Raw genomic sequence first — 15762 nt, 5'->3', positions numbered from 1 at the left:
ATAATCCCAAGATTACAGTCTTCATGTTTTCTACGATTTTGTTTGGGAAAACATCAAAAAATGGTGGTAATTAACTTTGTTGACTTCTATTGAACTGCAAGGCTACAATTAAAGAATACATTTAATTCTTGTCTTTACTTAGAAAGTCAATACCTACTTCTTAAGTTAATAATGTGTTTTCAGTGACAAATTAGTACCATGTCAAAATGTAACCTGAAAAATAGCTAAAAAATGTATACACTGACATATCAAGAAATAAGTTATTTATATTTAGATATACTGAAATAAAGAGTGCCAATATATTTATCATTTTATAGTTTGAAAAGTTAGTAATGAACAGAAAAAAAATCTTTTCCATTCTATAGAATGTGCACATTATAATTGTGTTATAATTTGTTCAAGCTGAGTAATTGAGGGTAAAGGTTACAATATCTGATAATAAGAATATTCTAAAAATTGACAGTTTTAAAGGATAAGTTAAGATTATTATCAAAATAGAAATCTAAAAGATTGCCTAGAATGTCTCAACCAACATTAAAGCTATGATCCTATGAAGCTATAATCTCAGGCAATTCCAACTTTATGACTTCAATTTTTTTCTCTCCAATTGCATGTAAAATGAATTTGAAACATTCCAAATTTTTTAAATTAAAAGTTTTCTCCCTTACTCCTCCTTTCCTCCTCTTTGAGGAGGTAAGCAATTTAACATAAGTTATACCCGTACAAACGTGCAAAACATTTCCAAATTAGTCATGCAGTGGCGGGGGGGGGGGGGGGGGGGGGGAGAAGGGGGCAGTAGGGAAGACAAAAAAGGAAAGAAAAAGTATGTCTAGATCCTCATTCAAGCTCTATCGGTCCTTTCTCTGAAGACTGATAACATTTTTCATCATAAATGTGTCAGGTTTAATTTCTTTCTTGATGACATTTCATATATTATACCAGACTAAACATCCAATGTCTCAGAGTGTTATGATTAATTTAGCCTCTGGGCGCCGCTGTCCACCAATCAGCTAGGGAAATTCAGGAAAAGAAGGAGCCTTGAGTTTTTCCGGTACTAGTACTCACAGCTCCGGAAAACAAACCCACATTTTCCAGGAGGCACAGAAAGCAAGCCCCCAACCCTACTTACTCCGGTCTTGGGTCTTGGACACATAATCCAAAGGGAAGCAAAGAATACATGAAATAATCCAGATTCGACTGCAAAATGAGGAGAACATTTCTAGGAAAAACAATGATCATTGAGCAAAAGCACAGAGGCTGCATTCGGCTACTCCTGCTTTGTTTTCTGCTGTGGACTCTGTGGGAGACCAGCGCTGCCCAAATCCACTACTCGATTCCTGAGGAGATGGAAAAAGGATCCTTTGTGGGCGACATCACTAAGGATTTGGGGATAGAGCCGAGAGAATTGTCACAGCGAGGGGTTCGCATTGTCTCCAAAAGTAAGAATCAGCATTTCCTTCTCAACCTCAGAAGCGGCAGTTTAATCACCGCGGATAGAATAGATAGGGAAGAAATTTGCGCCCAGAGCTCCCAGTGTCTGCTGTATTTTAATGTTCTGGATGAGGATAAATTAAAAATATATTCAGTGGAGGTGGAAATAACCGACATTAATGATAACCCTCCTCGCTTTTTAGCAGAGGACCTAGAACTAAAAATCAGTGAAACTACAGCTCCGGGAACAAAACACATCCTAGAAAGTGCCTATGACCGAGATGTGGGACTGAATTCTCTCCAGGGTTACGAGCTGAACCCAAATGATCATTTCTCTCTGAGAGTGCAAAGTAGAACTGGAGGAGTCAAATACCCAGAACTGGTGTTGGAGAGAGCCCTGGACCGGGAGGAGGAGCCTGTTCACCACCTCATGCTCACAGCCTGGGATGGAGGAGACCCAGTTCGTTCTGGTACTGCTCGAATCCGAGTGACTGTCCTCGATGTAAATGACAATGCCCCAATGTTTACTCAGCCTGAGTATACTGTGAATGTGCCTGAGAATGTGCCTCAGGGCACAGTGCTGCTCACTGTAAATGCCACTGATGCAGATGAAGGAATCAATTCTCAGGTGAGATACTTTCAAGTAAAAATACCTGGGGAAACCTCTCAAATATTCCAAATGAATTCTGAGACTGGAGAATTATCAACCTTAAAAAATTTGGATTATGAAAATGCAGAATTTCATGAAATAGAAGTGGAGGCTCAGGATGGCCTTGGACTCAAGGGCAGAGCTAAAATTCATGTCACAGTTCTGGATGTAAATGACAATGTCCCAGAAATGACTCTCACCTCTGTCACCAGCTCAATTCCTGAAAATGCTCCTCCTGGGGCCGTCATTGCTCTGTTCTATGTTCATGATCGAGACTCTGGTGACAATGGTCGAGTCCTGTGCTCCATCCGAGGTGATCTGCCCTTTAAATTAGAAAAGAAGGTGGACAACTACCATTCCCTGGTGACTGGCAGGACTCTGGACAGGGAGCAGGTGTCTGAGTACAACATCACTGTGAGAGCAGAAGACTTTGGGAACCCAGCTCTGTCTACAGACATTCAAATTCTCTTGCATGTGGCAGATATCAATGACAATCCACCTACTTTCAATCAGGAAGCCTACTCTGCCTACATCCAGGAAAACAACCCCAGAGGAGCTTCCATCTACTCCTTGACTGCCCATGACCCAGACAATGAACAGAATGCCTTAGTCACCTACTCCATCCTGGACATTACCCTTCCCTTGGAGACACCACCACTATCATCCATTGTCTCCATCAACTCAGAGACTGGTGTCCTCTATGCTCTATGCTCCTTCGACTTTGAACAGTTCCGGGAATTTCAACTGAGAGTGTCAGCCAGGGATTCTGGAGATCCTACTCTCAGCACCAATGTGTCCTTGACTCTGTTCATTCTGGATCAGAATGACAATGCCCCAAAAATTCTGTACCCAGTCTTCCCCACAGATGGCTCCAGTGGAGTGGAACTGGCCCCACGGTCTGCAGAACCAGGCTATCTGGTGACCAAGGTGGTGGCAGTAGATGCAGATTCTGGCCAGAATGCCTGGCTGTCCTACCACCTGCTCAAAGCCACAGAGCCTGGGCTCTTCTCCGTGGGCCTGCACTCAGGAGAAATCAGGACTATCCGAACATTTCTGGATAAAGATGCCCTTAAGCAGAATCTCATAGTGGCAGTGACAGATAATGGAGAACTCCCTCTCTCTGCCACTGTCAGTGTCACTGTGGCACTGGCTGATAGCATCCCTGAGATCCTCTCAGATCTCAGCAGCCAGTCTTCCCCTGATACCCAGGATGACTCTCTCCTAACATTTTACCTGGTCATAGCAGTGGCTGTGGTTTCCTGCTTGTTCTTTGCCTTCATTGTCCTCCTGCTGGCATTCAGGTTGAGAAGGTGGTGGATGCTGCAAGTTGTTCAGTCTTCAGGGGATGACCATGTAGGGGGAATCCCCTCCTCTCAGTTTTTGGGAATAGACGGAGTGAGAGCTTTCCTTCAAACCTATTCCCATGAGGTTTCTCTCACCACGGATTCTAGGAAGAGCCAGCTGATTTTTCCTCAGCCCAACTATGCAGACACCTTGATAAGTCACCAAAGCTGTGAAAAAAATGTTCTTTTATTAACATCAGAAAATATTGGTAAAAATAAGCCTCAATCTGCTTCTTTTCAGGTAGGTCCTCCTTAATAAGATCTTTTCATATGTTTAGCTCTTATTTCTTTTCTCTCTAATATGAAAATATTTGCCCTATCTTTTCTTCATACTATTAAAAAATTTCCCTCTAATTTGAAAGGATAGGTACTGGACATGGGATCTCCCTAGCATATGGAACTCCCTAGTAAATAAGTTATATTTTCCCGTTGCAAATAGGAGCAAATTAGCTACTTTCCAGTGCCTTCAGAACTGAGATTATAAATTATTTGTCCAGAATTACATAATAAGTCAGAGGTTAACTGTTGAATCAAGGTGTTCATTACTTTAAATGTGTCTCTGTATCCAATATTGTCCTGCAATTACTCTCAAAGTCTAAGAAAATTAGAATTTCTTGATCCATTGCAAGTGACCTACATATCTTTGCCTAATCTAGAGCATTCAGAGTGCACACAGGGTGTCTACTCTTGAGTTTTGGAGATAGGTTGGGGGAGGACATCCTAATGCTAAAATCTGATAATCATATTATTCACTTTCTATATAAACTTTTGTGTAAAGTTTGTAAATTAACAATGTCTACCAAATCTGATATTAAATACACATAGAATTAATGTAATTTTAAAGGTAAATTCCTTATTTCATCATCTCCTATTTAATTTCTGTATGTCATTCAGAGTTCTGGAAGTTATCCAGAACTCAATTTTTAGTCTTTTTTAAAATATCCAGCATGAATTTATTGATTTGTATAATAAGCACATGAACAAGCACTATACAAATTCTAAAAAGTTTATTTTCCATGCTACCACTGAGAGAAACTAAACATCATACTATTGTTGGAGTATTGGTATTGCCAAATTTAAGATTGAGAGTTGGTGAAAATGAATGAATTCACATACAACCCTGGGATTTTAAACTGCTTGGAATTTATTAATAAAAGCCTACAAAATGTATAGATTGAAACCTTTTCTCTTCCTGGACAAGCAGTAAGCACTTTCAGAATAGACTAGTTGAAATTTTAGAGAGAGGTCGGGGAGGAGGGGGATAGACAGACATAAAGCCATAAAGATTGGATAAATCTGGCCACATGTCATAAGGGGCCCATGGTTCAACAGTGGAGCTAGGCTGGGAACATGTGACCTGAGAAAGAAAAAGATAGCCATCCTTGCAAGGGGAAGGTAGGGTCAATGAGAGAGAGAAGAGGGTGGTGCTTCTCTGAAGTACACTTCTGTAGTGGGTTGGACAATGATGGTGCTTGGGGAGTGATCTAGTACTTGGTTCCAGGTGTTCTCCAGTAGGCAAGCTATACACTTGTTCTTCCTGTCCCAAGCTGTGTGACCTCTAATTCCAGCAAGTCATTTCCTGTCATTCCAGCTCAAGCTAGATCCATCAGTGGTCAAGGTCAGGTAGCTAGAAACTGGAAGCTGGATGAAGGTAAATGAAAGCTGGAGGAAAGAGAATGAGCCAAGGCCACTCCCATCTTGGAATGGAATCACTTTGAACAACAGAGTTCCCCAGATAGGCACAAACAATATTTTTCCTTCCACAAAATTTGTTTCTGATCACATCTCCAAAGACCATAATTCCCTGCATCAATACATCCTTTTCAACTACAGTTCTACTTATTCAATTTAATTGGCTAAAATAGCAGCACATTCAAAGGTTGTTTTAGTTGATAATTTTTAGAAACATGTGATACATAATTTTTGAAATTAGGTTTGTCCTTCAGATGGAGGGGAACCATGCTGTTTAAAGAGGAGGAGGAGTTGTGGGATGCAGGAGATTTAATAGTTTCCATAAGCTTTTATTAGCCTCTTGTTTTAATGGTTTTGACAATAAATTAAATATGTAATCAAATTTGTAGTTTAGACTAATGCATAGTTTATATATATATATATATAATATAATATATGTAATATCCCTATGTGTGTAATTACAGAAAGACTGTATAAAGACTTTATATATTTCATATAGGCAAATATGGCTTCCCAATTCAGTTGATGTATGATCTATGTTCAGCACTTTGGAAAAGCCAAAAGTCCAATACATTTCAAGTGTTATTATACCTACTAATGTTTTTTTGTGTGTCTATGTTACTTTAATAATTGATGATGCCTGTTTAATTGATTGAGCATACTAGCAGGATTTGTGTCCTCATTTTCAAAGTTTCAGTTTTTAAGTCATTACTTTCTTGGTATACTTAGAATAAAAGGATTTGAGTTTTCTTTACTTAACAAATCAAGTTCAAGGAATTCATCTGGAGTGGAATTTTTTGTTCCTCCCTTATTGTTGAGAGAGGAAAAGTCAGACTTTTTCCCCATTACTCCAGTCATTGGAGTGTTCATATTTGGTGCTAACTTGTTAAAAGAAATTGCATCTAAGGTTTCCATTCAATAGTCATCAGGGGTAAGGTAAAATGATTCTTAAGTGGTTTCTCCAGTTCCTACCTCAAATTTACTTGACTTACATCAGAAGATACCCAATTTATTTTGGGGGGTTCTTAGGAGGGGTTTTCATCATTGATTTTAATCCTGTTTTAAAAGATCACTGATAAATTTACTAGATCAATGATTTATTCTTTTCTACAAGAATGTGTTTGGAATTCAGATACACATAATATTTTTTTAAAAAATTCAGCTACAGTATGCTGTAGGAGGGAAAAGGAGCAGAAGATATGATTTTAAAATGCACATACAAAAATATTTATGTTGGCCACTTATAGAGAATAAAGGATAGCAGGTCCAAGTCTTTAATTGTTTCCAATGTAATATTACAAGTCATATAGGATGATAAAATCCATTGACTAACTACTCTTGTGAGAATTTCTGGAAGAATGTGGATGTGATAAAATGGGGGAGAAACTGTGTTATATTATCATCTGCACTGTGGAAAGTAGGCCAAAATTAATGAAATTGTGCATGTATCAGAGTTTAAAGATGATGAATCTATTTTTCCAGATAAAAAGGTATTAAGTAACTAGCATATTACATGGAGTGAATGTTTTATAAAAGTGAAAGCAAGCTTAACTGAACACAAGTAAGCTGGATCATAGAATTCTACAGAAACCCTTCTTAGAATTTTTGAAGCAGTATTAGATGAAATTGGAATTACATTTACAACCACAAAATTCCAAAGTGATTTACTCTGCAATTTGCCAACATTGTGTGATAAATTTTATAGCTAACATTTGTACATTTAAAATCAAATGGAAAGGTAATATTGAAAAAAATGGAAAACTGGATTAATCCAAGGATTTATGTTTGAGGATTTGGTTGTGGTGGTGGACCAGCAATATTCCATTTTTTTGATTATATAAAGGATGCTGAACTGGTTGAAGTTCTCCATTTGCTGCTGTCTAGTCGTGATTGTCCAAGCTAGGTTAGTGGTCACCATCAAAGGTTGCAAAATAATTTTAGCAGTCATGTCTCGAACATAAGCGAACCGATACACATTCGTTTCCAGAGAGTTAATCCCCAAGGATTCTCTGGAATTACTCTTATTCCTAAGATTCCAGAAACATAATTCTCTTATGACCCAAGAGTGATCTGAAACACAGGATTTCGAGACCTTGGAAGCAGGAGAATTTGAGAGATGAACAGGAGTGCGGAGCAGAAGAGCTGGTTTCCGAGGCTACAGATATTGTTTCCCTTCTTGATATCTTTGTTCAATCTTGGTGCTTTCTGAGCAAATCCGCTACTCCATTTCAGAGGAAATGGAGAAAGAGTCAAGGATGGGGAACCTCGCCAAAGATCTGGGGCTCAATACCCTGGACTCGTTGGCTCAAAAAATGTGGTTAAGTTCAGGGAAATAACACTTTACTGAGTGCAGAGTGAGAATTACTGGTGAGAGTCAGAATAGACCGAGAGAAAAATATGTGGGAGCCAATCTGAGTATGCTCTGGAGTTTGGAATAATCTCTGAAAATCCAATGAATATCTTCTTTGTAATAGTGACAATTCAGAATATTAAGAATAATCCACAGAAATTCCTTAAAATTTATATTTCCTCACAAATCAGTGAACTAACACTTCCAGGAGTGAAATTTGCTCTTCCATAAGATCAGTCCCAATCCCTATTTCTGTCAGTGAATGAAAGACCAAATGGTAGTATATATGCGAAATTGCTTTTGGAAAAATTCCTGGATCGAGAAATAGTGTTCTCACCATTTTCTCCGGATAACAGTAGAAGGAAGGGAACCAATCCAAAGCAGGATGGCTCAGATCTGGATCAATATCACTGATGTCAATGATAATGCTCCAAAATCTTTAATCAAGATATATATATATATATATATATATATATATATGTATATATATATATATATATATATACATATATATATATATACAAGGTCAGTCTTCGGGAGAAGTTGCCCCGAGAATCCTCAGTACTGTGTATGTCCGCCTTTGATAAGAATGAGGGAGTCAGGGGTTACTAGATGGCGCAGTAGATAGAGCACTGGCCCTGGAATCAGGAAGACCTGAGTTTAAATTCGACCTCAGACACTTAAGAATTACCTGTGTGACCTTGGGCAAATCACTTTAACCCATTGCCTTGCAAACTCCACCCATCCCCCCCCAAAAAAGAATGATGGAGTCAATGCAGAAATCACCTTCTCTTTCCGAAAGGACAACAGTAGACAATTGTTCTATCTCCACCTCAGTAGCAAAGAAATTACAACTAAAGATATATTGGACTTTGAAGAAATAGATATATGATGGATGTGGAAGCAAAGGACAGAAGAGTCACACGGCACTGTAATATTCAAATTGAAATTCTCAGTGAAAATGACAATGTTCTGGGGGTGAGCTTTGTCTCATACTCTGATCAAATTCCAGAGGACTCTTTGCCGGGAATTTTTATCTCTTTCCTTAAAAACATATGACAGAGATTCGAAGGAGAATGAGTTGATCTCATGTCACATCCAAGAAAATTTTCCTTTCAAGTTAGAATCCTCTTCCAGAAATTACTACGAATTCTTGATTGATGAGCCACTGGATCGTGAACAGACTCCGAAATATAAAGTCGCTGTAATAGCCATAGATGAGGGAAACCCTCTTCTCTCCACCAACAAAATATGTATATTGCGACGTTAATGACCATCCCCCAGTCTTATTCCTACGTTCCTATATCGCTTAGGTTTCTGAAAATGACCTTTCTAGTTCCTTCATCGCCAAGGTCTCGGCAGAGGACCTTGACCTTCAGAACAGCCTCGTTTCCTACTCCATTGTGAACAATAATTTGGTCCTGCTCCGGATGTGCTCCTACGTTTCTGTCAATGGACATAGTGGGGACATCTTTGCACAGTGTTCCTTCAACTATGAGCAAGTCCGCATTTTCGAACTGATGCTGCAGGTCCAAGACTCCAAATGCCCTGCTCTGACAGCTAATACCAGCCTTCGAGTGTTCATAGTGGACTGTAATGATAATGCCCCAAATATCCTATACTCAGCCCTGGCATCCGACAATGCAGCCCTTGTAGACATGGTCCCTAGCCTGGCTGAACCTGGCAACCTGGTCACCAAAGTGGTAGAAATGAATGCAAACTCAAGACACAATGCCTGGCTGACCTACCACACATTTTCTTTGTGGCTACAGATCCAGGGCTCTTCAGTTTGGGACTGGGCACTGGAGAGGTAAGGTCGATCAAGGCTTTGGGTGATAAAGATGCAGCTCAGCAGGTCTCTCTGCAGGATGGTGGGCAGGTCCTCCCTTGTCTACCACTGTGGCTCTTCACCTGGTCTTTTCAGACAACCTGCAAGAAAGCACTATTTGAAATGAAAAAGGAGCACTCAGATATTCTGAACTCCAATCTGAGCTACAGTTTTATCTAGTAATAGTTTTGACAATAATTTCTGTGTTGTTGCTCATTATAGTGATGCTCCCCATCATCCTGCATCTTCTGAGAATTTGCGATCCTAACATGTTGAGCTGTGTCCATGGAGAAGTTTGCTCTAATGCTAAATCCAATTTCCCTCCAAACTATAGTGAAAGAACTTTCTTACATTATTCTTACAATCTTACAATTCTGTGACCTCAGAAGCAGGAAAGATGGTAAATAATTTTCTAAAATTTACTGGAGGAATAACACCTTCCCAGAATATCTTAATGATAGCTCTAAGGTCCTGCATAGATTAATGACTCAAGGTCATATCTGAGTTTTTTAATCACTTTTTTGCCTTTTTGTCAGTGACTCCATTGTGCATTGGTTCTTATTTTTCATATTTCTTCACATTTGATGTTTTATTTTCAATATTGTCTATCTCCTCTAATTTGTCAGACAGCATTTTCTTGGTAAACAAATTTTTATTTGGAGTATCTTGATTCTGGTTGGTGATACCTTCTTAGTTTTGGGCTAAGTAAAAAATTTCCTCTGATATTCTGTGATCTGCACATTTATAGTTGTCCATTTACATTTGCCATGAACTTAAGTTATTGGAATTGACTCATGAGAAAAATACACATTACAAACAAAGAATTGCATGCCTTAAATTAAGTAAAGTTACGGATAATCATCAGTTAGCAAAATTTTTAAAAGGTTTTATAATTGTTATCATGTTCATCCTTAAAAGAATGTCTCTTGTTTGAAAAAATTAGTTCTACTTTAGAGGGCCAAAGCAGTCTATGAATCAAGGTATTCAGTAAATAGTGATCATTAAGTACTGAGGCTATAGTATAAACTGTACTAATTATGTTCTAGTCAAAGTTTCTTTAAGTTAAATATAGTGATTAAAGTATTAATGAGATGTGCCTATCTTTTCACTCAAAATCCCAATCTCCAGGAATTCTGCATATTAAATTGAAAACATGTTCCCATACACAGATCTCTGATGTGTAAAAATCCTTGACTCATGCACACATGGGGACACAGTGATTACTAATATAAATTATGCAAAGACTGAGAGATTAGGAATTTTCCTTTTTTTGAGTAGTTCAAGATATTCCATTGATTCACATGGAATTAATGCTATTTGTTTCTACTGTAAGAAAGAAGATGAAGCTACCCTTACCCCATTCTATCTCTGATACCTTAACTTGGTATGAACACTTACGAATCAATCATTGAAAAGAACTTGGCAGAGTCTGAAAAGTCTTGAAAGAAATTGGCTAAAATGAAATAAAATGAGAAAGGAACTTGTTCCAATAGTCTGGAAAACTTGATCACTCCTCCAGGAATCAGGTATAAATTGTCAAGAAATAGAGAAGGGAGAGAAATTACAGAAGATGAAGCATCTGACTTTCCATTACATTTCTAAGATGAGGTGTTCTTGGAGAAGGGGGTAGAAAAGCTTTAACTTTGACCTTGGCTAAGTCTACTACCTCCCTTCTCCCCTTCCCCTTTGACTAAACGTCTTTGCACCTTCAAAGAGTTCAGTATACCACGTACCCAACCAGCTGCTACCAGTATCTGCATCAGGAAAAAAAGCAAAATCACTGGGATTATGGGATCTATTATACAAGGAAAAGAAACTACACCATGCCTAAAGGGAAATTATTGAGGACCCAAGGAATGGGAGAAAAGGATCTTGCCCTGGGATCTGTATGTACTTGGTGAATATAACACAGAATTCTTCAAGCTTATGTATCTCTTTGGTAAATGTCCCTTTATGAAAGTTACTGAATTTGCTGTCAGCTGGAAAACGTGATGGAAAGCATAATGGAAATATTAGAAGATTACCTCTCTTAAGGGTACCCCTAGAATAGTAAGAGAGGTGGCTAAGTCCTGGGGTTCAACTCTTCAAAGGAGAGTGAATTGGGATACAATCTCCAGAGGTTACATGGATATAGACTAGTCACTAAACTATAAAAAGAAGCTTTATTAACGGATAACATAGAAAGGTAGAAAATCATTAAGTAATCTTTATTTTCATTGGCAGATTATTGGCAGAATAATTCTCTTAATGGAAGTTAGAGAGCCATCAATTGTAACAAATCAGACAGTCACTAATCTCTTGTTCACAAAGCTTAAATGGCTTGCTCTCAGCGTGACCCAAGTGCTTCTCCACTTTGGTAGGGAGGAGGAAAAAAAGAGTTGATTTTTGTCTCAGGAATTACTAATAGTCAAATGCAGGAAAAATGGATTCACAATAACAAAACTGGATACAGTAAAGGAAATGGAAGGGGAAGCATGAATACTTTTCACACCACTATTTTTTAAAAATATTTTTATTTGTTTTAGGCAATGGGGTTAAGTGACTTGCCCAAGGTCACACAGCTAGGCAATTTGTAAGTGTCTGAGGCTGAATTTGAACTCAGGTACTCCTGACTCCAGGGATGATGTTCTATTCACTGTGCCACCTAGCTGCCCCTCACACCACTATTTTTAAAAATCCATATTAAAAAATAAATTATTTCAAAAATAATAAAATAACATAAAATATGATAAAGTCTATAATGAATTCCTATTTTGGACCAATGCTCTCTTTAATTCTCATAAAAATAATAAAATAAATATACCCTTTAAAAGATGTCTCAAAATCAGAATTAATTGGAATTTAAGCATTTTATAGTTTCCATGTTATGCCGATGTTGCAATAATTGATTAAGACTCTGGGTGCCGCTGTTCACTAATCAGGGAGAGAAATGCAGCCAGATCCTCCTGACTTTCAGCTGACAAAGCCAGAAGTTGCTCAGGCGTACAAAGAAAAGGTTGCTCAAATGAGTCCACCAGCAGAATTAAATCACTTAAGAAAATACCCCAAGCTACATAAACAGTGGTGAAAGCCATCTCCAGGGATAGAAGATACAAGAATTGATCCAAGAATTGAAAGAATAAGCAAGAGAACTATCCGCAGCAAGATAACAATGGCAGCTCCGCTGAGACTTCTGGGCATCAGAGGGCGAGTCCTGCTTTGCTTTCTCCTGATAGTTCTGTGGGAAGTAGTGGCCGAACAGATCCACTACTCGGTGAAGGAGGAGCTGGAGAAGGGTACCTTCGTGGGAGACGTTGGCAAGGACTTGGGGCTGGAAGCCCGGGAACTGTCAGAAAGAGGAGCCCGAATTATCTCCCGAGGTAAGAAGCAGCATTTCGCTTTGAATGTCAAAAGTGGCAGCTTAGTTACAGCAGACAGAATAGATAGAGAGGGGCTCTGTGGAAGAGCACCCGTATGTACTCTAAACATAGAGATTCTGCTAGAGGACAAAGTGAAAATTTATGGGGTAGAAGTGGAAATAATTGATATTAATGATAACATCCCCAGATTTGAGACCGAAGAAAGGGAAATCAAAATCAGCGAAAGTGCAGTGCCAGGAACAAGATTTCCTCTCCCAGAAGCATATGATCTAGATGTGGGGGTGAATTCACTGCAGAAATACAAACTGAGTTCGAACCATCACTTCTCTCTGCATGTACAAAGCGGAAGAGATGATGCCAAGTACCCTGAGCTGGTGCTGGAGCGTGCCCTGGACAGGGAGGTGGAATCTGTACATCGTCTTATCCTCACTGCCTCTGATGGTGGAAATCCTCCTGGTTCTGCCACTGTGCTCATCCTCGTGACTGTCCTTGATGTAAATGACAATGTTCCAGAATTTACTGAATCCCACTACAGCTTGAGTGTTCCTGAGAACATTCCAGTTGGAGTATGTCTGCTCAGGGTGAATGCCAAAGACCCGGACGAGGGAATGAATGGGGATGTATCTTATTATTTCCGGAAAATTACCAAGAAAACCTCGCAACCATTCGAACTGAATGCTTTGACTGGGGAGATCACAGTACTAGAAAATCTAGATTATGAGGAATCCAATTTCTATGATATAGATATTGAAGCTCGAGATGGGGCTGGACTTATGACCAGGGCCAAAATTCTGGTGAAAGTGCTGGATGTGAATGACAATGCTCCTGATATCACCATCACCTCTCTTACCAGCTCAGTATCTGAAAATTCGTCTGCAGGGTCGGTGATTGCCCTTTTCAATGTACATGACAGAGACTCTGGAGGAAATGGTCAGGTCACGTGCTCCGTCCCAGAACACTTGCCTTTCAAACTTGAAAAGTCTTATGAAAATTATTATAGTTTGGTGACGGACAGAGCCCTGGATCGGGAGCAAGTCTCCATGTATAATGTCACCGTAACAGCCACAGATGGAGGAAACCCCCCTCTGTCCACTGACATTGACATCTCCTTACATATAGAAGATACCAACGACAATCCCCCAGTTTTTCCCCAGATGTCCTATTCAGCTTATGTCATGGAGAACAATCCCAGAGGCACTTCTATTTACTCGCTGACTGCTCATGACTCTGACATCGGGGAGAATGGTCACATCACTTACTCCATTACAGATGACTCGGTACACAGTACACCTCTCTCCTCTTATGTTTCTATTAATTCTGAAACAGGTGTGGTCTATGCTCTGTGTTCCTTTGATTATGAACTGTTCCGAGAATTGAAGCTAGGAGTGACAGCCAGGGACTCTGGAGACCCTCCTCTCAGCACCAACGTGTCCCTGACTCTGTTCATCCTGGATCAGAATGACAACACCCCCGAAATCCTGTACCCAGCCTTTCCCACAGATGGTTCCAGTGGCGTAGAGCTGGCGCCACGCTCTGCAGAGCCTGGCTACCTGGTGACCAAGGTGGTGGCAGTCGATGGAGATTCTGGTCAGAATGCCTGGTTGTCCTACCGCCTGCTCAAGGCTACAGAACCTGGGCTCTTCTCCGTGGGGCTGCACTCAGGGGAGATCAGGACTGTCCGGACATTCCTAGACAAGGATACTCTCAAGCAGAATCTCATAGTGGCAGTGACAGATAACGGGGACCTCCCCCTCTCTGCCACAGTCAGTATCACCATAGCAGTGGCAGACAGCATCCCTGAGATCCTTTCCGAGCTCAGCAGTTCAGAGGCACCAGCTGACTTTAAAGATTCCAGGCTCACACTCTACCTAGTCATCGCTGTGGCTGTCATTTCCTGCTTGTTCTTCACCTTTATTATCATTTTATTGGTGCTCAGATTACATAGGTGGAGAACCACAAATTTGCTGGGTGCACCCAGCGAGCATTTTGGAAATATCTATTCCTCCCAATTTGTGGGACTTGATGGAGTCAGAGCGTTTCTCCAAACACACACCCAAGAGGTTTCCCTCACTACTGATTCTCAGAAAAGCCAACTGATAATTCTAGGACCAAACTATACAGACACTTTACCAATTCAGCAGAATTCTGATAAAAATGAACCTCCATTAATACCCCATGAATCAATTCTCTCTGATGAGATTCAATCCTTCTCACAGGTATGCTTAAAGTTTACTCTTTAATATATATAATTGTTTAATATTTTATAAATTGCAACTTAAGTTTGAAATTTTTCTTGGGTTTTCACCTAATCTTACCTGTAGTCAATTGTCAGAATCTGTTTTTCAACAACCTCACTTGTAGTCAAGTCTCAGTTTGAGAGTACAAAAGATAGAAATCTTAGTGATTCAAAAAGTTTTCATTTTTGAGAAGTTCTTATTATTAGACACATTTTCTTTATATTAAGCTCTAACTTGGCTCTCTACAACTTGTGTGCATCTCAACATAGCTCTGCATAGTTACTCAGAATCATTCCCAATTTTCTTAGAAATAAAATTAAAGGTAGCTGGTGATTTCGTGTATGTGACTCAGAGTCAGAGTTTGAGATGAAAGTATGAAATTACTGTATATTTCTTTTATATTTAATCTCCTTAGTCTAGGTTTGTATTTCTTGTTTATGGGGTCATTTTAAATCTTAATTTTTGTCATCTGAAATATTGAGTGACCTTTCCATGTTTCTATTATTTACCAAAAAAATCAATAAGGCAAGGCTTCTATGTCTTGATCTATATTGGCAAATGTGTTGAATAGGACTTTGCTTTGTTATTGAAAAATCATTGGATAAAAGTCAGAAAATTTGTCTTGAAGCTTCATCTTTTTATTTTCATCTCTATTCTTTTTCCCACTTCCATTGAGGAAATAAGAGAAACAATATATCAATAAAAGTATCTATAGTCAAGGAAACCAAATTCCTGAACTGGAAATGTCCAGAAAAATAGATCTGTATCTGAATGCTGAGACAATCACCTCTCTAATAGGAGGGAAGCAGCAAGTTTCACTGAGTCCTTTTAAATTGTGATAAGTCATTGTGTTGATCAGAATTTCTCATTCAG

At 39.2% G+C, this 15762-nt stretch overlaps 2 protein-coding genes across 6 annotated transcripts in view; both read left to right on the top strand.

Annotated features, from left to right (window-relative positions):
- The window catches only part of LOC141506210 (protocadherin gamma-C5-like), a 221695-nt gene that overhangs the window by 42478 nt on the left and 163455 nt on the right, over positions 1-15762 (top strand). The window contains exons 1-2 of one of the 5 annotated variants that reach the window (XM_074212773.1): positions 805-1439; positions 1635-3664. The exons of 3 other annotated variants lie outside the window; for them this stretch is intronic. In XM_074212773.1, the coding sequence (XP_074068874.1) occupies positions 1205-1439; positions 1635-3664 (2265 nt within the window). In that variant the 5' untranslated portion in view covers positions 805-1204. Of the gene's footprint in view, positions 1-804; positions 3665-15762 lie in introns of those variants that run through there. One more of the 5 variants, XM_074212753.1, reaches the window with a different exon arrangement.
- Positions 7994-14903, top strand: LOC141506217 (protocadherin gamma-A4-like). Its single transcript, XM_074212780.1, has one exon. The coding sequence runs from the start codon at positions 12445-12447 to the stop codon at positions 14890-14892; it is 2448 nt and encodes an 815-aa protein (XP_074068881.1). The 5' UTR covers positions 7994-12444; the 3' UTR covers positions 14893-14903.

This window comes from Macrotis lagotis, chromosome 1 (assembly GCF_037893015.1).
Source record: "Macrotis lagotis isolate mMagLag1 chromosome 1, bilby.v1.9.chrom.fasta, whole genome shotgun sequence".
Taxonomy (NCBI): Eukaryota; Metazoa; Chordata; class Mammalia; order Peramelemorphia; family Peramelidae; genus Macrotis; species Macrotis lagotis.
This window is presented reverse-complemented; position numbering and strand designations above follow the sequence as displayed.